Here is a 27,243-nt window from a genome sequence, read left to right on the forward strand (position 1 = left end):
ATGTCCATAAGACATACATAATGAATAATGATAGTGTCAGATATTTAAAATATTAAAATGTATACTTCAGTTTAAATGTTTAAAGTCTAAGTATTATCACTTGTAATAGAAATTTGTAATGTTTCACTCTCTGATAGAGGTCCATAGACAGCTAGATTGCTACTAAAGGATCAAAAATCAAAAACTACATCATATTCACAATCATTGACCTTGAAATAGTGTTAAACAATACCTCACATGCTGATTTTTTGAATTTGTAATTTTTAGCTTTTTAGGAATAGTCTTGGAGAGGTAGGATTAATGGCAAATAATCAGATATCAGCAATATTATCATATTCATGATTAGCAACCTCGAAATAGCATAAAACAACACTCCACATGCCTACATCACTGATCTCAAAGTTTTTTTAAAAGGAGTAAATTTGACTACTGCTGTTCCATTAGGTGGTGAACCCCTGGTGTCGGTTGATGTGACATGCACAGCTTCAAGTCCTTCTGATCATTTTTGCTGAAAACACCAATTATTTTACACTTTATCATAAGGGTGTCATTTCCTGCATCATTAATGTCATCATTAATGGGGGCTCCCATGATCTCAGGAATCCAGATCCCAGATTTACAAGAGCCCATCCCCCTTCTCCCACTGTTCGTTCGTACAACTCGCATGAAATTTATCAACAATTTATCCCTTACCAATGCCCCCACCCCATAACTGAGCAATTACCCCCAGCAGGACCACACCACACCCCTAAACCTCATGAGGAAGCACATTTCCATCTAACCTACATGTGGGACAAGAGGCATAATTAGAGGAAGGACTAAGCCACTGTTAACTGCTAAAGCTAATAACTCGCCTGGTCTAGAAGGTCAAAAATAGGGGAGAAAACTCCAAAATAGGCTGATGTCTTGCATAACTTGACATCAAGATGAGTTGAACTGCACATAATATGGGGGCTTGTCTTGTACTGGTAAGTCAGGACAAAAAAAAAAAAACTGATGATTTTGTTTAAAAATGGGCAAAAGAACTCAGACATTGGACAGAAGATGACTGGAAAAGTGTATTATGATTAGCACCCTGAAGTCAGGTTTCAGCAGTGCTAATGAAATTACAAAGGTTTCTCTAATAACCAATTAACATTTAAATATAACTAAATATAAGCAAGAGGAGTTTACCATTAGGATACTGAAGGAATGGTTGCTGAAAACGGGACTTCACAGTCTTATGTGAAGAACAAAAAAAAATTTTAAATAGCCATTTCAAGCAGTAATAACTATTAGCAACACTTGTAATGTCTGGTCTAAATTTTAAAATCAATTTAATGGAATCTTGATAAAAAGTTATCAATTACTATTAAAAAAAACTGAACATTTCTGGATGTGTCCAAACGTTTTACCAGTAGTGAACGTGCAAGCTTATATTAAGGGCTGATAAATAGGACGGTTTCGTCGGCTTCGTAAATTCATTTCTGTGAACGATTATATAGCAAAATGAATTTTGTTTTAGTTCTGCGAGTGCTGCTGTGTTCGTATATGTTATGGAGGCAAAAGTATAGGTGTCTTTTTATTCCTCGGTCAAATTTGGCATTAGCATCCGGCAATCCTGCCTTGCGGGAATTCCAGAGAGAGAGACTCGTTCGCATTCCGAAGCCAGAAGTGTATTACCGCCAGACGCCTTGAGAAGGTGCTGCGGGTGTAATGGAACGACTTCCCGCAGGCGCGCACGCGTAGACGAACACCCTAAGCGCGCGTGCTCACGAATCCAATAGAGTCTACGGCTCGGGGGAGGGCGCGAGTGAGTGAAGGCGGGGCACACCGAGTGGGCGGCACAGAGCTGGGTTCAGATCCAGGTATCGGGAGGGAAAAGCCACTGGCTCATCCTTTCCTCTGTGCCCTGAGTCCAGCTGACAGCCTTTTCGCGGTCATTCTCACGATGAGACTCTGGGGTGCCTGTGCTTGCCTTTTTCTGATGCTCTGTATATCAGGGTTGCGGTCGGAAGAAGAAAGCGACAAATCGCAGAAAGTTGTAGAACATGTGGAAACTGAAATTCTGGTGAGGAAGCGCCGGGTGGTAGTAATGGGTTTTAGGGTGTGCGATAGGGTTGATTCTTGACGCACCGATGCCGGGTAGCCGTGCCGGCGAGACGGGATGCTATGGCTGGAGTTTGTGTATGCCCTCAGGCTCGAGTTTGTGTGTACCCAGTTATGCCACGTTTATGCACCGATGAGGCCAGTTGGGATACAAAGCGCTCACGGTTCCCCACTGGAGGAGATTGGAAGGGGCGCGGGGGGTTATTCTGTTTTGTGGGCAACTTAATCGTTTCCATTTGCTTAATATGCATTTTCTCTGTGTTAAAGGTGGAGCCTGAAACGTGCACAGAGACTTCCGACGTCGGGGACACTCTACACATTCACTACACGGTGAGACGCTTTCGTTTTCTTCCCGGAAAATAAGTGGACATGAAGTGCTCTGGAAAATTCAGGGGTCTAGGGGATTGGGGATGACCTGTGACTCAAGGAAAGAAAGGGGAGGTGAATGGGTCCGTACGAACCCCGTATTGCCTGAGCGATGCCAATTAAACTGAGCAACACGTCAGCACTGTGCCGCTGATTGTGGACGTGACGTTTACTAAGCAGCCTAGCGTCCCGCACAGGGTTCGGATGGTTTTCTGTTCTTCCGATAGCCTGACATATTGACGATTTTGGCATTCAGGCCTTGCCTTTGCCAGTCACACAAGAATAATACAGGTTGTGACTGTCTCTCAAATATTTCTTCGATGTGCAGATGGTTCCAGGCGTTACATGGAACTCATTCCTCGATGTTCAAAGGCCATTGACAGATTCACCACCTGCCTCAACGATATCAATGATTGCAATATTTTAAGCATCTTTCAATTTTTTTTAAACTGAAGTATGTTATATTGGGTCTCTAGTGCAGTTCCTCCTTTTTGAAGACTTAAGTTGTGTCAAATCTGTGACAAGCTTAGACCTTAAACTTGTAGCAGTAAACACATGAATCTAATTTTGTGTTACTGTCACAACTCGACTCTATATTATCATAGTATTGGCCAAAATCTTTTTTTTTTTTTTCACCTTTTGCCGGCATAATTGCAGGTTTATCTATCGTACACTTCCCTAGTGAATTATCTACAAATTGTAACAAGTACAAAATACAGGACTAGAGACTAGAACTTGGAGAAAATTAAGACACTGCAGTCTTTCCGTTAAGAATCTTGTGTGTAACTGCTGTTAACCTAGAAAGCAAATTTCCTTGAATACTGACTCTGACAGTCACAGTGTATGGACCTGTGAGACTATGTGCCAATGGTGATGCCAGAAAACTACATAAAGCTGCATTTACAAATTTTAAAGAACTTTAAGTTAGTTTTTGTGGTTTCTGCTCAGCTAAATCTCTTTTCATAGGACTTCTTCAATTGAAATGCACACACCAAGTTTGAAGGGCCTCATGTTCCCTCTTGTTTTTAAAATTGTTCTTCTGGCATTGCTTCTCTGAAATGGAGTGTACTGTTCTTTACGTTACAATGATTTTGTAATGTTTGATTTGATTTCTCTATTTGCATACAGTGCATCTTTAATTTCTTCTCTAAATATCAGGTATTTTATAGGCCCTTCTTACTGCCTCTGTATACTAGATGTTTTTTGTTTCTGTTACTACTGCATTTTTCATTTTGTTGTTCTCATCACTCTCCCAGTTTGATAACTTATTCCTTATGAGTTTTTGATCAGTAAAGAACACAGGTGTGGTAGTGAATAAAAGACTGATCTCTTTATGTCATGGCAAATGGTCAGCCACAACATCTCTGATTTTCAAATCCATGGCAAGTTCTCAACTGTCAACTTCATGGCTTTGGTCTATTCCAGGTGGTTATGTTTATCATTTTGCTTAAGTGAGTAGACTGTCAAGTTTTACATCTACTGCATGGGCTTATGTAGTGATAAGCCTTAATGTAATGTAAGGCAACAAAGATATTATATGTTGTATTGTCTCTGTTTATAGGCATAAGAATAATGTAACTGTTATAATAAGCTTGTCAACTTTTACCCCTTTGAATTTCTAACCAAGATACAGACAATGTGGTTTTCTGTTGTATTACACTGCTAGGGATTTGGGTCAATGTAATGTTCATTTTTACTGCATTCATCATAGCTTAGTGAGATTTTACAGAAGCTGTAAATTCAATATTGGTCTCTTGCTTACATAAAATAAATCTGATTTGTGCACAATATATTCTTCATCCGCTTTTAGCAGAGAATACCTTCAGATTGAACTTTCACAACTTTTTTAAATCAACATCTCTTAATTTATTCCTTTCATAATGTGAAAAACATAATTATATTGCACATATTTTTAATTGATTTTTTTAACTCTTATGAAAACTACTGCATAGCATCATTCTTTCGTTATACAGTATGTGCACCTTGAACACCAGTCGGTAAGCTTGTGGTGGAGATTGATCTTTCATCCGTGTAGTTTATGGGCCCATGATAGAGCCTTTTATATTACCATTTTGACTCTACTTGCTTAATTACATTTGCCTGAGCACCACAATGTGTGACAGAATGTCACCTGGCAATGTGTATTTTTCAGAATATCGGATGCTATTTTTTATATGGTGTGAAAGTTTATGGTCCATGTTTTAATGAAAAGAGTAACTATTTGTCTTAAGTATATTCATATTCAGATTCCACTTAGGCTTTCATTGCAGAATTAGTTTTAAAATAATTTCTGGCCTCCACTTATTTCTGTCATAATTGTGAATACCTTTATTAGGTCTCTTCTTAATCTCTGTTTGCTTAGGTTGATAAGATTTCTTTAGCCTCTCTCTTTAATTCTTTAAAGTAAGATTAGAAAATGACTCAATGAATGAATGACTGTTTTTGAGTATACCTTGTGATGACCTTGTGCATGGTTACAAGTATGTCCTTTTCTGCTGTATTAGGCTCTGGTACCCATCAGCCCTGCACTGCAATGAAATGTTTGAAAAATGAATGCATCATGTTCTCTGGGCGTACTCAAATGCCCTTCATGAGTACTAAGAACATGTTCTACAAGCATATTCTGTAGTTTAATTGCAGGTTTTCTAGATTTGTACTCCACATATTGAGGAATTAAAGCTCCATTTTAACCTTTTAATCGCTTCTGTACACTTGTTATGGGTACTGAAATACATTTGCTTCTTTTCACTGAGGTTTTTGACAATATGTAATTTATGGGTCTTTCTTTTACTTGTTGTTTGCGCTTTGTATTTCAGAGTAGTACAATACCTTACATGTGCCTCTAAAGTCCAGTAAAATTCACTTAAATGTTGCAAATATTTGAGTGGTGGCCATGCAGCCACTTGAATTCACCAATAACTGATATAAAGCTTATACGATTATAATACATAGAATCTTATTATATAATACGCTACCATGGCTGTTTGTTTGTCTGTCCAGGATTTTAAATCACCTGTAACTCGCAAACCATTTGACCCATTGACCTGAAATTTGGTACACAAATATAACGTGACATCTACTATCCGCTTTCGGGGTGCTGATTGACCTCCAAGATTATTCCTTTTTATTTTTATTTCATTATATTGTAGAGTCAACTCTCGGGAGCGGGGCAACTGTGCAGCACATGCGTATGGTCACTGTTCTAATCCCTACCACCTTTGCCGTTACTTCCCCTACCTCTTCATATCTTAAATCATTCTTGAGGCAGATTGAAGACTTAAGTGCCAGTTTATGTGAAAAATTAAAGAAAACATACTAAGTAATTGCAACACAGCAGTTTTAATACGAAAAGATGCCAACGAAAGAAGAAAAGAAGACCTACTCAGGAAGCAGCAAGTATATCAACCTCTGAGCAAACAAATGCTCAACGTACAGAGAAAGCGTATGAAAACTGTAAGTCAAGTATATTCACTGCACGTTATCGTGCAGTATGCTGTTACTGGTAAAAGTATAATTTTTTTACATTCTATTTCATATTATAAATAGTTATTTATTTTAACCATTCTGGGCAGCTCTTTGAGACTATGTTTGTACAGATTTTATTTTTTACATTTTAAAATGTGTCTTTAAACATTGAAACATACTATTAAATGAGTATGTGCATTCTGCAATGCCTAATATTAAACCTGGAAAGTGTAAATGACTATGTCAGAAACCAGACCCAAGGTCCCTGGAGCTGTGAGACAGACATGTTAATCATTGTCCTGGTCCTGGTGTGAAATATGCTGTTCTTTCAGATTGTTATGGGAAACATTGAATTGGGATTTTTTGATAATTTTAATTAATGAAAACCTACTGCTGTTCCCATATTCAATTCACTGCCTCTTGGTGGTGGTTGTTTTATTCTACAAACATTCCAAACAGCTATTTCTGTCACATATTCTCAGCTGATTACTAATAGCTTTTTATCACTTGATTAATGTTTAAAACTTGAAAAGCTTTTCAGAAAGAAATCACTAAATAAAGTGCTAATATGTTCACTTAAAAGCCTCTGTGTGGGCAGAGACAGGTGTGAAACACTTGTGAAAAGAAAAAAGACACAAAATAAAGGCTTGGTAAAAGAGTTTCCTATTTCACAGGCAAGTATTGACCATCACAGACAAACTGCTACATTTCCTCCCAGAATGTATTTTCATCTCTTCACACTCATGCTCCCTATAACATGGAACTGGGCTAATGTTTGGCCAAAATGGTGGCCTAAGAGGCAGTTTTCAGTTTATAAGCATTAAAAAAACACTTTATCTGAGACGAAGCAATATTTCTAATACATCACATTGTATGCTTTATCTGTCTTCCAAATCGTAAGACCTAACCTCTTTCATTTTGAAAGGGTTATGATTTCAAGATGGCAAAAGAAGGGAAAATGTAACACTAAGTATAGCAATAGCAATATTGATTATCATGTCTGGTGAATGTTGTCTCCCAACAGCTGTAGTAGTATTGTGACACGTGCAGAGTTCAGTGAAAATTTTACTTGTTTGCCAACTTTATAATAATAACTAGCCATGTGCGCCCAACTACGTTGCGCGTGTTAAAGTTGTCTGTGAAGGGCTCCCTGTTTAAACGCAGCTGCCAGTCGTGAACTGGGCCCTTCGTCGCACAGCATTATGATTTTTTTATAAGGGAAACAAAATTACAAAAGAAAACCCTTGGACATTGATTCGATAGGAACGGCCTACTCGGAATCACTGTCCGAATAGTAATTATGTGGTGGTGTAGGAGCATTTCTGCTTCTGTCCGTTCACAGTCCGTCTCGTTCTCAGGACGCTATCGTTTCCTCTCACAATGTCTTCTCAATCTTTCTCCAGTCTCGCAGGTTGCTTTGTGGCAATCCAAAGAGTAAGGCAATATACATGGAGCAATGGTTATAAAAGGGGGACACATAGGTATCCAGGCTCTTTAAAGCATAAATTGGGATCACTTCACTGACATGTGAGCAAGCCACGGTACAACTGTGAGACGCGCAGTACTCGCCGGCTACAACGTAACAATAGTAATTTCCGGAACGTGCTGTTACATTGTCATTCATTTTACCCACTGTCTTTCTTTCATTCATATGTTACTTAGGCACATACCTTTTATCTTCGGCAATCTCATTCTCGAACCAGGCCTCAGGAGCTAACCAGCGTAACACTGTCCACCACCCCTTTCATTATTCCGGCACATTGTTGACATCTGTGAGTAACAACAACGTACTAAACTGGAAGGGTGTCTACGCATGCATGGAATTCACGCATGGACACACAAAGCTCAAGATCTAAATGAAGATTATATATAAAGATTAGTTAATTTAAAGCACAACAATTTGTTTAGTTTGAATGTCTGTGTTTTGAGGTGTGACTGGAGTACTACAGTCTTTAGTAGTATAAGCCTGGAGGAGATTCTTAATGCAATGTCTATGTTTTAGCTGTCTCTCTACTGCCATCTAGTGCTTCTTCTTCTAATTCACGGACAAACAAAGATCAAGATCCAAGTGAAGATTATATATAGAGATACATTTTATTTCTGTAGCTCCTTCACCATGCTCAAGGCATTTCACTACTCTCTGACACCATGATCAATAATAATATATTGACAGAACATCAGAAAATTATGTGTAAACTTATGTTTTGGTTTTGTTTTCAAAAAATATAAATGGTCAGTTTTGGTTATTTATATATATATATATTTTATTGTGTCTTCTATTTTTCTATTCATTTTGTAAAGCACTTTGAGCTACATTTTTTTGTATGAATATGTGCTATATAAATAAATGTTGAATAACCCCCCCAATTACATTGAGTTACCCCACGTAATTTTTCTATATATTACCTTTGATTCTTGTAAGTCTAAGCATTATCCTCTGATGAAGGTCCCTGGCAGGGGCTGAAAGCTCAGGAATAAAAACTACTTTATGATACTGTACGTGATTCATTTTCTCCCTTTGTGGATCTCCAGCTGCAAGTATATATATATATATATATATATATATATATATATATAGCTTTTGTAAATGTACAGAATACAGAAGTATTATTAGTGGAGCGTAATGGAGGCATTTCACCTTACAGAATCTGTCTGCATCAATTCTTTTTTGTGTCAGTCTCTTTTAAGAATTTAAAAAATATATGTAGATTTTTAAGTTGCATATATTTTCAAAATAATATTAACATTTGTTATAGGGGCACATGATGTCATCTTTTTTTGCATTAAGCCTTTATTATTAACAACAGGTTAAGATTTACTTGTATTATTTTGTTTTAAAGGGAAAGCTATTAAATGGGCAGGTTTTTGATACCTCTTTATCTCGGGACCCCCTGGTTGTGGAACTGGGAAGAAAGACTGTAATTCCAGGTGAGAAACTGGTGAATGTTCTTTTGATGTGAGAGCATGGACCCCTTTACAAGCATTGGTAGTCATGCAGCTAAAATGTAGTATCTAAAAAAATTGCACTGATTATGTTTAATTTTTGAAAAGCTACTTTTATCTTTTACTGGGGGGGGGAAAACTTAAACGGTAAGGAGTCCTTGAATGAACAGAAGAAGATGCCTTATTGGCTGCGACTGTAAAGTGAGTGACCTTGTTTCTAATCATGGAGGGACTTTGTGGTTAATAATTACTGCCTGCTGCCATTGTCGCCATTTAATACTCTATGTACTCAAAGTTTCATAGAGTTTGCAGTAGTCAGCCATAGATATGAAAAAGGACACATTCAGCATGGATTTCTTTTAAATAAACAGACCGACATTTAAACACTTCTCATCTTTGAAACACTAGACTACCTTGTAATGTAGTACTTGCTGTTCTGAAAATGACTTTGATTGTGTTACCCATGAGAGGTGCATTATAACGGATACCCTGGCATGTATGAATGCCTAGTATGTTAAGAAGCAGACAAACAGATGCATGTACAAGGACACTTCCCACATTTCTTCATCTATACCCTCAAGCTGTGAGATGCATGAATTTAACATTTATCTTTATTGTGTTCTTAACTAATTTGATATATGTGTAAGTATTTTTGTTAAAATGATTGTACAGTATATTTGTAAGAATGATTTATTATAGCAATTTCACCAAATCAATTTTTTATGCCTCTGGCATTGTTATATCAATACATAGTATTAAAGTAAAATAGATTCTTATATTTTGGTGCTTTTTATAATGTACTTTATAATAGTGCTTGCTGTGAAGTTTAACAGATAAGCTCTCTGGCCTATCTGTTTTAATCCTCTGGTGTCAGCACTATACAATATTTCCTGTCTCTTTTCTTTACTGCAGGTCTAGAGCAGGGTTTGCTGGGAGTCTGTGCTGGGTGAGTCTTTACTCTGTGTTGGGTTTATTCAAGAATAAGTTCATATTAGCTTTGGAATCTTTTTTTTTTTTTTTTTTTAATGGGAATCCACAGTAATCGGGGCCACGGGACATAGACATAACATTCATTCTCAGCAGTAGGATAATTAAACTAATTTATTTAACCCAACCCTAGCTTTATACCAAATGAATAATTTGTTTTTTCAACATCAGTATTGTGTTTAGTTATATTAGCTACATGCATGACCCTTGTTGAGCATGTTTAACGTCAGTTAATTGGTGTTCAAAATGGGCATGTATGTTTATTAAAATGAAGAAGTATACATGCAGTAGAGTGTAATGGTACTCTGCTCAGTCTGTGTATACTATGGAGCGGTAAAATAGTATAGTTTTGTACTTCTATTCCTTGGTGCACATTTGCTGTGCAAAAAATGAAGCAAAGGAAGGGGAAAAGGATTATTATTTATTTATCCTGGATGAAGGTATTTTTAAACTACATAAATCCCTTTATCTATGATGAGAGCTAAACTTAAGTCACATTTCTCTTTAAAAGCTAATAGCTCCTCAGTGGCTATTACCAAGAATATCATGAAAATGATAATATTTTATTGTCAGACAAGTGTGAAATTTTTCATGCATCACAGCAGCTCCATCTACAGCACCATCCAAATAACCCCAGCTAAAATTAAAAATACATACATTTAGCATGACACCATCACAAAACACAATATTTATGTTCAATTGAACTAGTGTGATGCATAAAGGAGTTCCTCATGCACCTTGCTTCTGTGCTGCACTGTACTGTACTGTACTGTTTGTGTTTTCAATTTTACAATTTTCTGACTCATGATCTTCATGTTTTAAAAATACAGACTACACTTCCTCTTCATGCCCACTGCGGTGAAAGAAGAGAGAATGTTTTATCTGGATTGGCCACATTGGAAGATTTACACATATTTCTCATGGGTGGGGGTTAATTTGTTTTGAACCTAGTTTTGTAAAACTTGACTTACTTGTATGGAATGTTATTTAATTTTAATAAAATCCAGAAAAAGAGGGAAAAAATTTATTTGATCTTGAGGGTTAGTTCCTGCTTTGCAGCTAAACTTTTCATAGGCCATAGCACCTATGACTCTGGATTGAGTTAAACTTGTTCAGTAATGATAAATGGATGTGTAAACGGCATTTGTCCATAAGTGTATTATTTGCTGTGTAACTATATTGCTTATCCCGAGCCATTTAACTAGGAAAAGAGTTAGGAATGACTGTATAACCCATTCAGCATCAGTAACATTCTGTGGCACAGAGCAACTGACAAAAACTGAACTGGAACTCTACTCTGTTGCAGGAGTTGCATAGGAGGGGGGCATATAAAATAAATGCTGGGAAGTTAGTGGAGGTTAGCCATTCCCCAAGCAGCTGCTGTAAAACAGCATAGCTGGCTCTACTGTATGATGATATCCAATTCCAAGATGAATAGCATGCACTGAAAAAACGTCAATTAGGTGTGCTATTTACAGTTCACAACAGGAGATATATTCTTTCAAAAAGATGTTGTTTATTAATAACATGCAGTCAACAAAAAGGCACTACACCCCACAATATACAGTAAATGTTTGAGGGATATATTTCTTTTAAATCTGAACAATACAAGAAACACAACCTGAAAACGTCGACAAAAGTGAAGCAGGCAAGCTATGCTTTCATGGAACAGGATGGCTGATGATCACTCACATACTTAATGGAGCTAGGTGGAACCATGGTCATACAAATGATGTTCTTAGTACGTATTGCATGCTGTTGACACTCGTATCTACTGTATATTCAGTGGCTTCATGCAACTTTAGCTTTACCTTGTATTGAATGAAGAAGTAATTTTAAAGGTTTGTCCTAAACCTCTGAGAAAGTCATCCTCATGGTAGTCTTTAATTCTTTATCACTCAGTGTGTTTCTTCATGGTGGTACCACGCTTAGGGCTGCTGCACATTAGAACTCCAGGAGACAGATTTTTAAATCCCAACACCGTCATATTTTACACATTCTTTCAGGTATATGCCAAAGATATATATAAATATACAGCGGGAAAATAAGTATTGAACGCTTCAACGTTTTTCTCAGTAAATATATTTCTAACGGGGCTATTGACATGATATTTACACCAGATGTCGGTAACAACCCAAGTAATCCACACATACACATACAAAGAGATCAAAACAACTAATTCCACTAATTAAGTTATGTGTAATAAAGTGGAATGACACAGGGAAAAAGTATTAAACACATGAAGGAAAGGAAATGCAAAAAGGAATGGAAAGCCAAGAAACCAGTTGAAATCTGTCAGTATTTAGAAAGCAATCTGCCCCCTATCAGTGCAAATTAATATTAGCTGGTTTAGTCCTAATTGATGGCCTATAAAAAGGTTTCTTATTACCAAGGGGTCACACAAGAAGCATCTCATGATGAGCAAAAGCAAAGAGCTCTCTCAAGTCCTTCACAACCTTACTATTGTAAAACATACTGATGGCATTGGTTACAGATGTATTTCTAAACCTCTGAATGTTCCAGTGAGCTCCATTGGGGCCATAATCCAGAAGTGGAGAGAACATTATTTCACCGTAAACCAGTCACAACCAGGTGTTCCTCACAAGATTTCTGATAGAAGAGTTAAAAAAATAATCAGAAGAGTTATCCAACAGCCAAGGACTACTTGTGGAGAGCTTCAGAAAGACCTGGAATCAGCAGGTAAAGTTGTTTCAAAGAAAACAATAAGTAATGCACTCAACCACCATGGTGTCACCGCTCAAGACTCCACTGCTGAAGAAAAAGCATGTTGAAGCTTGTTTAAAGTTTGCTGCACAACATTTGGACAAGCCAATGAAATACTGGGAGAATATAGTCTGGTCAGATGAGACCAAAATTTTACTCTTTGGATGTCATTGCATACACCATGTTTGGAGGAGAAATGGCACGCACATCAACCCAAAAGCATGCTGTTTTTCAGCCTATTCTACTGGCAGACTTTCTATAATTGAAGGAAGGATGAATGGAGAAATGTACCAGGACATTCTTGATAAGAATCTGCTGCCATCTACCAGAATGCTGAAGATGAAACAAGGGTGGACATTTCAGCAAGAGAATGATCCCAAACACACAGCCAAGGAAATTCTCAATTGATTTCAGAGAAAGAAAATAAAGCTGTTAGAATGGCCGTCAATTACCCAACTTGAGTCCAATTGAAAGTCTATGGAAAGAACTGAAGATCACAGTTCATAGAAAAGGCCCCTAGAACCTTCAAGATTTGAAGACAGTTTGTGTGGAAGAATGGGCCAAAATCACACCTGAGCAATGCACGTGACTAGTTTCTCCATACAGGAGTCTTGAAGCTATCATTACCAACAAAGGGTTTTTTTTTTTTTAAGTAAGTATTACATTTCAGTAATCATGTTCAATACTTATTCCCTGTGTCATTCCACTTTATTACTGTTACCGAGATCTGGTGTAAATTTCATGTCTACTGCTCCATTAGAAATATATTTACTGAGAAAAACGTTGACGTGTTCATTACTTATTTTTCCCATTGTATATGATAAGTTGTCACTTTGTACACACTTGGCTTCAAACACTCATTAAATAGAATATCTCTCTCTCACTCTCTAGCTCTCTCTCTCTCTCTATCCTCGTTTCAAGATCTAACAATGTCAAATTTTATTACTCACAGGCAAAAATTAAAAGTTACCATTCCACCTCACATGGCCTATGGCAAACGTGGATTCCCACCCTCAATTCCAAGTAAGTGTCAATTTGGTTCCCTTTTTCTGTTGGTACTATGTGTTGGACGAATCATAAAATAAAATCAGTTTCATTTTAAGTTAGTTATTCCATTAGCTGAGCAGTTGAGGGTCATCAAGCACCCAATTTGAATTATTAAAAATAGATCATTAACACTCCCTGCGTAGAGTTTGCATGTTCTCCCCGTGTCTGCGTGGGTTTCCTCCGGGCACTCCGGTTTCCTCCCACAATCCAAAGACATGCAGGTTAGGTGGATTGGCGATTCTAAATTGGCCCTAGTGTGTGCTTGGTGTGTGGGTGTGTTTGTGTGTGTCCTGCGGTGGGTTGGCACCCTGCCCAGGATTGGTTCCTGCCTTGTGCCCTGTGTTGGCTGGGATTGGCTCCAACAGACCCCCGTGACCCTGTATTCGGATTCAGCGGGTTAGAAAATGGATGGATGGAACAAATTAAATGTGTAATTTTCAATCCTTTTCTCAGAGATGCAATACAAATACAAATAGAAATATGTGAAAGGTAGTGGATATCCTACAGTTAAATGTTCAGTCAGTAGTCTTCACTAAATCCTTGGACCCTCTGTTAAATGACAGTGTCAGTGGGTTGAAAGTGTAGATATCGACTCCTGCAGTCGACAGTGACTGGATAAAAAAGAAAGCCATCGCACAACAGTTACCTGTTGTTGACAAAATATCATATTGTGCTTATACTGTTAGATATCACAGTTGTGATACATCTTCCAATATAAAGAAAAAAATCAAAACACTCTCCAGTACCATGTGACAGAGTTAAACTCCATTAATACAAAATAGAAAATCAAACTTGCTTCTAATATGGTGTCAAAAGACAATCTATGTTATCCAGACTGCATTGGTTCCTAACTAATGTGCATAACTTGTAATATTAGTTTACAGAACTGTTGACCTATGTTATTGAATTACTGAATCACTAATTATAATAAAACTCATACAATTTTAATTTATTGCAAAAAAGACTAAGAATACAGTAAATTTAGTAAGCAAAAGTAAAACCTTAATTCAAACGTTTATTTTCCCAAAGCACTAACTGTCAAGGAAGTAACTGAATAATAGTAATGTCTTACATAAGGCAACAGTTTATTTTTTCTGTACAGCAGTAGCCTCTATTGGCTCTATAATATACAGCCTGTTTCAGCTGTGCATCAAAGTTTCCCTTGCACTTATAAATATGGGATTGGAACTCGGTGGGTATAGTCAGTGCAAAATGGATGGCATATTATTTTTTTGTATAGTTTGTGATTATTTTGGAATAATTTTCATTTATTTCATGCCAGGTGAAACTTATTAATAGATGAGGTAGTAATATTAATTTGCATGCAACTTTTTTTCCTGCACATTTTTACTTACTGTTGGTGTGTTTTGGGAAGGACTGATTTTTTTGTGTGCAAGGAGGTGTGTTAAAATGAAGTTTAAAGTTTTTTATTTAGTCATGTTTACATACTGTAAGAAGATGTAAAAATTGTCTTCTCATTTGACATAAAAAGCACATAAAGACAACAACTTTACAAATTCAAAAACATTTACATAATTTACCAGTTGAAAAAGGTTAATGATATACAGTATGTACCCTATTTATGAAGATACTCGCTATACTTCTGATATCACCTAAAGTGCGTTTTTTTTTGGGGGTTTTTTTTTCCCCTCGTTAACTTATATGGAACTTAGGGAGAAAGCAGTTCCTGGGGTAGTCTGTAAGAGCTGTATCTAGTGGGTTGCTGTCATCAACTGAGATGATTCCCAGTTTCTTCACCTCCCTCCAGCACACACAAATCAACTTGTCCACATCAACTCCAATAATTTTGGTTGTCTGTTCTGCACGTGGCTCCTTCTTTATCCTCTTTATTGAAGTCATCACCTATTTTGGAATGACATTTGATATACGCTCGGCCTAATTTAATTTTAAACATTGTTTTGATGAGTCATTTCAGCTTGAGCTTAAACAGGACGTTATTGTGGTGTTGTGGTCTTCTGGTAGCACCCTATTTCATGTGTATTGTGTAACAGTAATTACAGTTTGGTCACTTAAGACGAAGGGTTAAGTCAATAAAAAGATGAGAAATTTGTTCTTTGTTTTGTGACCTTGAATTTCCATCTAGCCTAGTTGATGTGTTTAGTGGTTGGCTCACTGCATTTTGCTTTACCATTCTATTTTGCTCCAAGCTCTGGTTTTTGGTTTTGGGCTGCTTTTCTGTTTTATTCTCTAGTTTTATTAGGTTTTTAAGGTTTTAGGTTCTTGTTTAAGGTTGCTATTTATAGTTGTCTCTGTAAAAATTCTAAATTATGGTTTGATTTTCTGCCTTTGCCCTTGGTTTAGGAACAGCTGTTCTTCACTTTTTGTTTTGTTTTTAATATTCAGGATTGATTTTTGTAGAAGATTTTCAATTGTATTTATTCAGTAACAGTTTCTAATTTCTTCCCAAACTTTTAAGCTTTAAAAAAATCCTTTATTATCTATTACTGGTAAAGAGAATTTTACTTAAGCGTGAAGGAAGGTCTTTGGGCTAGTAGTAGTAGTAGTAGTAGTTTTCTTTTTATTGATAATAGTTGGTTGCAAACATTTTTTTAAAACATTTAAATTACTTAGCTGACACTTTTTTCCAAAGCGACTTACAACATTTGAGATACAATTGGTTATATTTATTTATTTATTTTTTTTGTTTGTTTTTCCAATAGGAGCACAGGCAAGTGAAGTAACTTGCTCAGGGTCACACAGTGTCAATGGTGGGATTTGAACCCACAACCTGAGGGTTTGAACTCTAAAGCCTTAACCATTGTACCACACGGCTTGCCTTTTTTTTTTTACTTATTAATAAACTGTTATGCTAAATAATACACCTTTTCCAGAATGTTTAGGGTTCTTTAGAGTTAATTACTAATTTTTGGTTCATTAAGTGCAATAAAATCCAACTGAAAACTATCTCCATAAAAAGATTCTTGTGTTGTATGTTTTTTAAATAAGTTACAGACTCTTCCCAGTCATTTAATTTTGAGGACCTGGGTTGGGCTTTAGTTTTGGTCTATTCTGGGTGGTCCTGGGCTTAACTAAGCCTCCCTTCTAATAACTTGCTATAGTATTACTTGCATATTCCCCATGAAACAGGCAATTTAATTTGGGAGTGTATTGAAGGATGCACAGCTACATGGGGTGGGGTGCAGGAATATGCTCGACATATATTTTTTTCTCCATAAATACTGCTTTGTGTGTGTACACAAGTGGGAATAATATGGAAGACTATGGCATCATTAATTTAATTGCTCGTTCCTATGAAAGATTTTGCGACCGAGTGTTGTGCTCACTTACTGTACTCTTTTGAAATGGATGCTTGCTTAAAATTAGAGCTAGGTTAGGAATTTCTTTTTCTTTGGGAAAAATGCTGGAATATTTGTCTGGTTAACCATTTTTGTAACCACAGCAGTTAGGTAAGTATTGACATTGGCTGCATTTGGTTAGTATCTTCAGTTTTGAAGTCAAACTACTAACATATTACTTGGCACCAAGTGGTTTTTCATGTCCCAGTCTAAATTAAATAGTTATCCTTATTTATAGCTAAAACACTTTCCTCCTCATCCAATTCAATCAAAGGTGACATTTGTGATTGGAGGGTACAGTGTCTGATATTCCTGCAAAAAGTTTCAAGTGTATCAGCAAATATAAGTTCTGTGAATTTAGTGAATGTCAAAACAAAATAAAAAACAATGTGATGTTACACAGTCCTACTTCCTTTATAAACATGAGCATGACTTCCACTGTCTCCAACCAGATGATTATGTTAGATACCTTGACTGAAGTGGTTTTAAGTGCAAGTTGACTACATTAATATCTACATTATTAAATTATTCTGAAAAAATAGTAAAACAATAGGGTGTCAATAGTGTATGAACTGAATTGTATAGTTGTATAAGTATAGAAATAGATTTATTTAATTAATAGTGTTTTTATACGATTAATTCAGTAAACAAAACAAACAAAAAAAAAAGGAACAGTGCTTAGGTGGCTAGGGTAACAGAAGACCACTTAGGGCAGCATTGTATCTAAATATCTGAACAGAGATTGGAGTGAAATAACCTTTGTATTTAGTAGACTGAAGTTGTCAATGTTTGTATTAACAATTTACTTTGTTAAATAGTTACGATATCAGGATAATTCTTACCTTTTCTACACCACTTTTCTTTATGACAGTTTATGGTGGTAACATGTTTAAGAAGATAGGACCAGATCACTTTCCTCTCCTAGCAGTTTCACCAGGGGATTTACCAGGTGATCCCACTTTATTTAAGATCTCTAATCCGTTTAGCAGGTTCTGATTTGGCAATTGGCTCCATTCCAGTGTGCTGTAACTGTTACATATGCCAAGGTGCTTTGAAAGCATAATCACTAGATGCTTAAACTACCTCAGCTGGCTCATGTGAATCTGGAGTAGTCAGCGAACCCTGCGGAATTTGCTTCCTTGTGAGTATGAGCACAGAAGTATTCACCCAACTACGCAAAATGCATTAAAGCCAATGGGCAAGGATGAACTGAAATAGTTTTTATATTATATTATTAGTTATATAATAGTCTAATGGTATTAAGTGTCTCTCAAATATGTTGGACCAGTTATTGTTGGCAGAAGTTTGATCTGAGCGGTGAAACAGAAATACTAACCACTTTGCCACCGTGCCTCAAACAAAAAAAGACGCAGACAGAATGAAAAACACAAAAAGAATGCAAGAAATGGCCTTAAAATGAGCAATAATTTAAAAAAAAAAAAAAATAAAAAAGTATATATAGATCATTGTGTTCACGGAGTTCTGATCTTGGGGCATACGTTAACTGTGCGACAAATCAGAGGTGTGGGACTGACTCCTTCCATTACAGTCATGGCGCTGGGTGCAGCTGGACCATCTTTTTATTTGTTTCCAATCTCTGTGCAGATTCTTCACTCTTTTTTCTTCCATCAAAAACATATAAATGCCTTGTAAATAGTAATAAATTGTTATTGTTTTTCATTTCACAGTGTCTCATGTTTTCTTTCTAAGGGAGGAGGACAACTCCCTTAAGGCTTCCTTTGGCTTATAGCTGACGCATGGCTAATTATACATGCAAAATTAGTTATGTGGCATAAGCCAGTTTACAGGGATCAGTGGCACTACTCCTGCTAATATTCTCATTATGGTCAGCTAATGTACCCCTCAGATTCAAATTCTACTTTTTTTATGCATGCAGATGCAAATCCTCTGGAGTACCAATCACTGTTAAGATCAGGAATGCACAAATTAGATCAGGTAGCGATCACACAGTATTATAATACACATACCTAAACTTCTGTGCATGGCTGGTACAGCTCTGGCCTTGCAAAGCATCATGGTGTGGTGCACTGGGAAACAATGTTCATCTAAACAAACTGCATGCCAATTTTCCAGAAATATATTCAGTGAACAACATCACTAGTGAACACATGAACATATTCACTTCAAAAACCACTTTGTCCAATCAACACTAATTTGTAGCTACAAAACTATTATGTTGGGATTTAGGATCATCAAGTTCCACACCCTATCACAGAACATAAAAGGCACTGGAATGTCATTTTGTCTGCTTATATCCACAGTCTCATTCTTTCAGCAGCAAGCCAAAATTCTGGCACAGAGAGGTGGATGTGGACATAAACCAAATAAAAAATTGAGAGTTTAATTTAAAGACATAACTCTTCCCTTATTGTCTTATATTACACCTTCTGTACTGTAGACACCATGTCAGTCTCTTGGCCATTCAAATATTCCTTTCTACCTTTCCTTATTAAACAATGTCAATGGGTATTTACACTTGTGGTACCTACTCCTCCATTACCTTGCACAGAGTAAACCAATTTTTTTCTGGTATATAATTGTGACAACGAGCAGGAAACCGTTCTAGTAAATGCTGGAGACTGCAGCCAGATGATTCTTAAATGATAAGATTATCCTCGAAAACCTGGAATTTTCAGAACTTTCTCTCTCTGAAACAGGATACTGGCCAAGGTAAAGTTGCATCTTTATATCCTCTTTATGAGGATCACAAACCAGTTGGGGGACAACATGCATCCCACATGGAACACATTTGACTTAACACTAGAAATGTGTACATAATTGTTAGTGTACAAATACAGAGAAGATGGCATGAGACAGCTTTTTGGGACTCTGTACGCTCACATCTCACATAAGCTTAGCAAGTCCTAAGCAGTCAACAGCACGCTTCCATGAAACCGGTTGCCTAATGTGATATACTAAACCACTCACTCCAAGTAGTCTGCGATTCACTCAAGCTTGATTTAGTCATAGGTGTGAGTTCTGTATGTATGAGAACTGACAGCCAATAAAACCTCATCTGAAAGTACATTGCATATAGTGCAGCGACAAGAAATAAGAAACAAGCAAGTTTTGGAGTACCAGGTGAAAACACACATGAAAATAATACAGTTTGCATGCATTCTCCAGTCCTTGAGTTGGGAATCAAACCAAGGTGCCTGAAACTGTGAAGTAACATTGCAGATCACAATGATGCTGAGCAGTCTTAGATGGATAGATACTTTATTAATCCCAAGGGGAAATTCACAGTCCGGAATGGGAAGAAAGAAGAACAAACAGAGCAGTATCGCCAGCGGGAGAGCCATGCTTGCAATGGCCGACGCTTGGGAGGAGTCACGGAGCGGCCTTACAAGTCCGGAGAAACCTCCAGGGACCAACGATCGCTCGGAGGTACGCGCCGGGAACATTATCGATAACCCGATTAAAATAACACACTTTGTCCCGTGCATGTACCTCGGAGATGATCACCTGGAGGCTCCGCGGGAGACATATCAGCAGCATACTGATAAAAAAAACCAATATTAAATAGTGATAAAAATGCAGGTATAACAGACAGTAACTTTGTATAATGTTAACGTTTACCCCCTAGGTGGAACTGAAGAGTCGACATAGTGTGGGGGAGGAACGATCTCCTCAGTCTGTCGCTGAAGCTGCTCCTCTGTCTGGAGATGATACTGTTCAGTGGATGCAGTGGATTCTCCATGATTGACAGGAGCCTGCTCAGCGCCCGTCGCTCCGCCACAGATATCAAACTGTCCAGCTCCATGCCTACAATAGAGCCTGCCTTCATCACCAGTTTGTCCAGGCGTGAGGCGTCCCTCTTATTTATGCTGCCTCCCCAGCACAACACCGCGTAGAAGAGGGCAGTCGCCACAACCATCTGATAGAACATCTGCAGCATCTTATTGCAGATGTTGAAGGTCCAATACAAAATTATTCAAGTAGAAAATAAATGGTGGAAGTATTATGGATTTATAAAGAATCTGCAAATGTTTTGTAATCAAAACTAAAATAAACTAAATGTACATTTGAGTCATTTGGCATCACAACAGAGAGAACATTATTATTGAAGACAGAAAATAAGTAAAGATGGGAATCATAAATATAAAATAAAAAGAGAGGTGGATTTTCAGATGAGATTTGAAAGCTAGAATTAATGTTCCAAATAGTAGGAGCTACGCTCGTACAATGGCACAAAAGGTGTGTTTGCCTGCATAGCATATTCGGCCTTTGAGAGAGAGAGAAGGTCACCCTCTTAAGATCTTGGGTGTTCTGGAGGCTGTATTGATTATACAGAAGACTATTTTTGAGTGCCTCTTTGTTGACATTATAAGTGCCAATAGTAATGGCATATTGAAAGAGAGAGAGAGTGGTCCCTTTACCAGCAGCTGGAGGGAAAAAAGTCAGCCAACCATAAATGGTCTACTCGTCTTGTTTGTAAAAATACAAAAAAAAAATGATGGTTTGGCTTGGTCCTAAACATATTTTTGGTCAAAGCTCAAGAATGGTAGAGCCAATTAGAGAGGTTTTATTTTTGTATTAAGTACAGAAAAGATTGTCTAGGAGTATTTAAATTAAAAAATGTAAAGATTTTTTTTTGTCTTGGATAAACAGTATTTAGCCTTTTACACATTCAGAATACTTTGTAAATCTTTTGTATAGAGAGGAGGAATTTGGTTTGCTTGGGTTGTGATATTTTAATACTTTTGGAGTTTTCAAGGTGACATTGAGAACAAGAAAACCAATGCTTAATTGCTTGTGAGTTTAGTTTTGCAGGTTAGAAGGAAAGAAAAGTGTGCTGTAAATGTCTGTTTAAGGCAAAACCATATTAATGATTAAACACTTAAATTATCAAATGAGGGCTTGTTCATTTTCTGAAGCTGCTGAATCCAAAATAGGGAGGAGCATTTTTTGTAAACCAGGGACCCATTCCTGACCGGGACATTATTCCATCATAGTACATATACACACACTATGCTCACGCATACAGAGCAAATTTGAAGTAAAAAAAAACATACATTTTTGTTATTGGAGGAAAGTTTAATACCTAGAAAAGATCCACAAAGACATGGGACAAATGTACAAACTCCACTCAGACAGTAACAACAAATCAACAATTAACCAGTTAAATAGATCCTATCAAAACGATCAAATAGCCCTCACTTATTGCCACATGTCTTGAAGGAAACTAATAAACTGTGTGGCCACTTTATTAGATACATTTGCTTTATTGTGTGTTGGACCTAAAAACTTGTTGAACATGTGGATCTGGCATACTAAGTCATGTTCCTGCTTTCTTCTCATTTTAGGGTACAAACAAAAATCTATTATATTACTGTTGCAAGTACTAGGGTGTTGTACAGAGTTAGCCATTATGAATGTAGTGAGAAGTCAAGTAAAATGACACCTTTTATTGGCTAACTAAAAAAGATTACAATATGCAGGCTTTCAAGGTAGCTCAGGCCCCTTCTTTAGGCAAGTGGATCTTGAATGTAATGTCAATATTAAAAGTCACCTAAACTTGAGTAGGTGCTACCCAAGAACAATAGGTATATGGATAACCACAGAAACAGCATCAGAGATTATAAATGACAGAGAGATAGACAGACAGAAACCGAGTATGCAATGCCAAATGCTTAGAATTATATTTGATTGCCATCAGAACATGTAAGGCCATGTCAGATATTAAAAACAAAGAGTCAAAACCATCAGCGATTTTTAGAGAGGGAAAGACACCAGTTATTTTTACAATGTCAGGTATATTCAACTGTTAAAGTAATACTAAGGCAAGGTGAAAAGAAAAAAATACTGTAATAAAAATAAAAGCACATGAGCAGATTTAGCTTTTCACCAGTTTGCAGACTCTGGACCTTCTTTTTTAGCTAACAATGAATTATACGTGTTATTCAGTAGAGATACTGCCAACCGAATTATTGTATGAATTGAAGTTTGTGTCGCTGCACTGTTAAACAGCCTTTCTAAACCTTGTGATTTGTCAACAACAGCATGTAAAGTGTAGAAAACAATTTACTTTTCAAAAAGGATTTCTTAGTACTGTGCAAAGTAAGAAGCAAGCTGTTGTCAACAAAATGCAAGCACTTTACAGGTAAGCTAAAATGTTTATCACTCGTGATCCATATCCAGGATGGTTTCATTAGGTGTTTCATATAATGGTTTTGAGGATCAGTACTTTTCAATGTCAGACTTTTGAATTATTATATAGTATAAGTGTAAGAAAAGTCAGCAGCTCATTATAACTGACATCAGACCACATAAGTAATTTCAGTCACAATTACAGCTAAAATGACATATCAGCAACATATTAACAGGCTGAAATTCTGTATAAGATCATTTGTATCTGCTAAATCTTCCTTGCCACCTGGAGATCAGTCAATGGTAGGTTTGACAGTTGTCCAAACCTCTTGTTACACCAGCTCATTTAGAAGTGGTGTCAGAGTTTACCATTCATCCAGAATCATCACCTTCATATGCTGCAGTGACCATTGTTGAACAACTAACATGACACATGGATTTTTTTCTTGACATTTCCTTTCTGACAGCCTTTATCTCCCATGATACCAAAAATGCTGTCCAATAGCCACCCTCCGTCACTGCCTGCAATTCACTGGAGACATGTAAATTCAGGGATGCCTGGATTCATGTGACTAGTGGTGGATGAGTGATCTCAGTAATAACTGTAAAAGGGACTGGATTGTCCAGGCTAGTGGTAATAATGTTTATTTTAAAAAAGAAAAAAAACAATGTGTTCTTCAAACATCTTAAATAATTTTGGGGGATCTTTGCTATAGCTTATGGTTATCCCATGTAGACGTCCAGCCATGAGTATACTTTATTAGATGGAGTTAGTGAAACTTGATGAAGGCCACAGAGCTGAAACAATGCATTCTCTTCATTACTTTTCATACCTATCACTGCGATTCACTTTTAAATTCTACAGACTTGCAAAATCAATATTTTAGAGAACTTTTGGAGATGCGTTATTTAGGAGACTTGAATGTTTTTTATTGAAAAAAGTCAAGAATATCACTGGGGAACAAAGTTGAATCAAACCCTCCTTTTAGCTGGTATGTGTTAGCACAATTCCACAATTGTGTAATCAGTGGTATTTATGGGGTTAGAAGGAGATAATTCTATACCTTTTTGTACCACTAGTATAATTTAGCAACAGATTGAACTGGAAAGTAAACCTTTTAATTGCTAACATTTCTTCCACGCAACATATTTATTTCTTCATTAACAGTTTGTACTGAGCCCGATGGTAATTTAAGTTGAGTTTTATATCACCGAGAACAAGGGGCTGTATTCACCAATGGGGGGACAATTTATTGCAATAATTCAGGTGGCTTGATTTACTCTTTTAGGGGCTGTTTGTTACCTGACAATTTACTAAACATGTATTTAGCTGCTTCCATGCAATTGATGTTCTAAAAAGGAAAATTTACTCCAGTGTGCATTTAAAATGATTACCTATTGTCACTGTATTCTCAAAAGATTTTTTTAATACAGCCTTTAGGGCAGGACATGTTGTGTTGTACAAGATACTGGAAACAGAGGATGCAATGATATTCCTGTTAATTTGTAAAACACTAATTTGAAAAACAGTGGATTATATTGCCAGAGTAGATTCTGGGTGAGGAAGAAATTAGCTTCAGTAAGACTAGCAGTTGGTGGCCATTGAGTCTGTATCATCATTTGAATCTTTTCTCTAAGAACAGACTTCTTTGACTGCCTCGTGAACGTATCTAATCCCCTGCCCTCCGCAGCAGGTCATAAGAGTTTGTTTTATATTGTTTCTACTTTTCTGATGTTAGCCATGTAATTCTGCTAGATCTCATCATGTGGGTCGGGACCTTCCTACAAAACCCTGTCTCCACTCTCTGACATAAGTGTCAGTGTAATTAAAAAAAATGATAGTGCGAAAAGAAGCAAGTTGCTGCAGTGATGGTGACTCAAACCTAGCAGCCTGAAGTCCAGTTGGCATTTGCTAAAAAGCAAAGAGTGTGTGCAAATCCATCTTCCAGAAATGAGGTACAGTACTTGGCTTCTCAGAATCGCTTTTATCTGGATATACAGTAGCTACACAAAAACAACAGACACAGCACTTGGCAACACACTTCATATTTATTTCATCACCTCCTTTGTAAAAGAAATTTTCAGTTTAATCACTGTGTTCACTTCTTTTGTTCTAAATCGATTTGTAAAGTTTGAATGAACTTATTCACTGTGCTAAGCACTTTGTAGTGGTAGTTGAAATAAAAAGAGTTTCAGCATAGCCAACAATTCTTTTTTTAAATTCATAAAACATGTGTTTGCAGGTGATGCGGCGCTGGAGTTTGAAGTGGACGTGGTGACCCTTTCCAAGCAGACACCTTGGCAGCGAGTTGTAAACAACGTTATACCTTTAGTCTGCTTGGCACTGGTGCCTGGCTTGCTCTGCCTAATAGGAGTCTACTTGTATACCAAATCTAGCACACCCAAGGTATCGAAAAAGAAGTTAAAGGAAGAGAAAAAGAAGAGTAAAAAGAAATAAATTGGTTGTTTTTAACAAAGGTCTACTTTTCTTTTATTCAGTAAGTACAATCTTTTAGATTTGTTCCTATCAATGCAGTTTTTTTTTTTGGTTTTTTTTTACCAATATTCCCCTCAGGCAGGATCATAAGATGATGATCTTACAATTGTAGTAAGGTGAGAACAGAAAACCAGTCCACCTCAAGGTACTCTCATGGAGAGAAGGATAAATTTAGAGTTATTAATCAAAGGAATGTCTTTGGATTATGGACTGAGGGGTAAGTACCTGAAGGAAACAGGGAAACCCACAATACATAAACTGATTCCCAAATATTAAACTCTTTAAATGGCCTAATCTAAAAAGTTAATATTAATAAGCAATCAAAGCAATTTTTAAAATGGAGTCAGGCTCCAGATCCGCAACTTAAGAATATTATTACTAAATAAAGAACATTAGTACCTGCTGTAAGCATCACTGTTCGTGAAGTATTATTAAAAGGTACAATAAGGACTTACTTGATTGGTAACTGAAATCACTGCTCTCAAAAATTATATATTTTTTTGTTTCATTCTAGCAAAATGCTTGATTTTGAAATAGCTAACAAGTCAAATTAAAGCAACTTTGAATGGGAAACATCCTACCAGATAAAAGAGTAGGCTTTATTGTAATTTTTTTACAATTTATTCTCTACTAGGGGACTTTGCCCCCTGCTCGCTTCACTCGCCAACCCACGGCCCTGCGCTATGCGGTTTCGCTGCTCATGTATGGGGATGCGGATGTACAATTTAAACAGATTTTTATTTTCAAGGAATTGTTACATATGCATAATAGAACTAACTATTTTACATTACAGAGAGATTACATCTTGCCTGAAGAAGGGGCCTGAGTTGCCTCGAAAGCTTGCATATTGTAATCTTTTTAGTTAGCCAATAAAAGGTGTCATTTTGCTTGGCTCTTCTCTACATTCATAATGGCTAACACGGTACAACACCCTAGTACTACAGACATTACAGAGAGTAATTAACCATATTAAAAAATAGTAAAATGTAATCATTTGAAAGTAATCATTTCATGTTGCGTTAGACTTATTCGGTGAGTAATACAATTTCATTCAGTTTGGCATTGAAATTCACACACAAATACTTTTTAAACTTGTACTGTAAAACTTCAGTAAAAGCAATTTTTTTTAGTTACATTTTCATCAATATCGCATTGAATTTTGATTCTGTGTTTGGACTTTCGTCGTGACAACACCACGTGCCCATGATTGAATTTCATTTCTTTCTCTCTATTAAATAAAACAACTTTTTCAAATGTTTGGCTCTGAGATTTGTTGTCTTTGCAAAAGCTATTCTAACAGGAAACTGTTAATGTTTTAATACGAATGGCATATCAAGATCTCCTTTGTTGTCTAATGATATCCATGGAAGATTTACTACATTACCTTTCTTGGATACATCCTTCTTTCTACAGTAATGTTTGTTGGAAGACCAGATGTTGTTAACAGTTGTAGATATTCTTCGGGATATTTTAAATTGATGTTTTCATGTTCCACACGATCACCACCTACTGTTTCAGCATAGTCTATTGATATCCATTTAATCAATTTGACATGTAACAGATCGACATTTTTGGCGTTAATTCGTTTGAGTTCATCGTTTCTCAGTGCTAGCATTGCCTGTGTACTCATTTCTTCTGTTGATATATTATTTGGACATAATGCGTCTTCTTTAATTCAGATCTTAATGTGAGGACAAC

At 36.7% G+C, this 27,243-nt stretch overlaps 1 protein-coding gene across 1 annotated transcript; it reads left to right on the forward strand.

Annotated features, from left to right (window-relative positions):
- The first annotated feature begins 1,833 nt into the window (after nucleotides 1-1,833).
- On the forward strand, nucleotides 1,834-25,521 carry fkbp11 (FKBP prolyl isomerase 11). The gene is made up of 6 exons (XM_039747245.1): nucleotides 1,834-2,050; nucleotides 2,356-2,418; nucleotides 8,760-8,847; nucleotides 9,775-9,808; nucleotides 13,526-13,596; nucleotides 25,292-25,521. Exons 1-6 carry the CDS (start codon nucleotides 1,931-1,933, stop codon nucleotides 25,504-25,506), a joined length of 591 nt encoding a protein of 196 aa, XP_039603179.1. The 5' UTR covers nucleotides 1,834-1,930; the 3' UTR covers nucleotides 25,507-25,521.
- Nucleotides 25,522-27,243: the final 1,722 nt, after the last annotated feature.

The sequence above is a fragment of the Polypterus senegalus genome, chromosome 3, assembly GCF_016835505.1.
Source record: "Polypterus senegalus isolate Bchr_013 chromosome 3, ASM1683550v1, whole genome shotgun sequence".
Classification (NCBI taxonomy): domain Eukaryota; kingdom Metazoa; phylum Chordata; class Cladistia; order Polypteriformes; family Polypteridae; genus Polypterus; species Polypterus senegalus.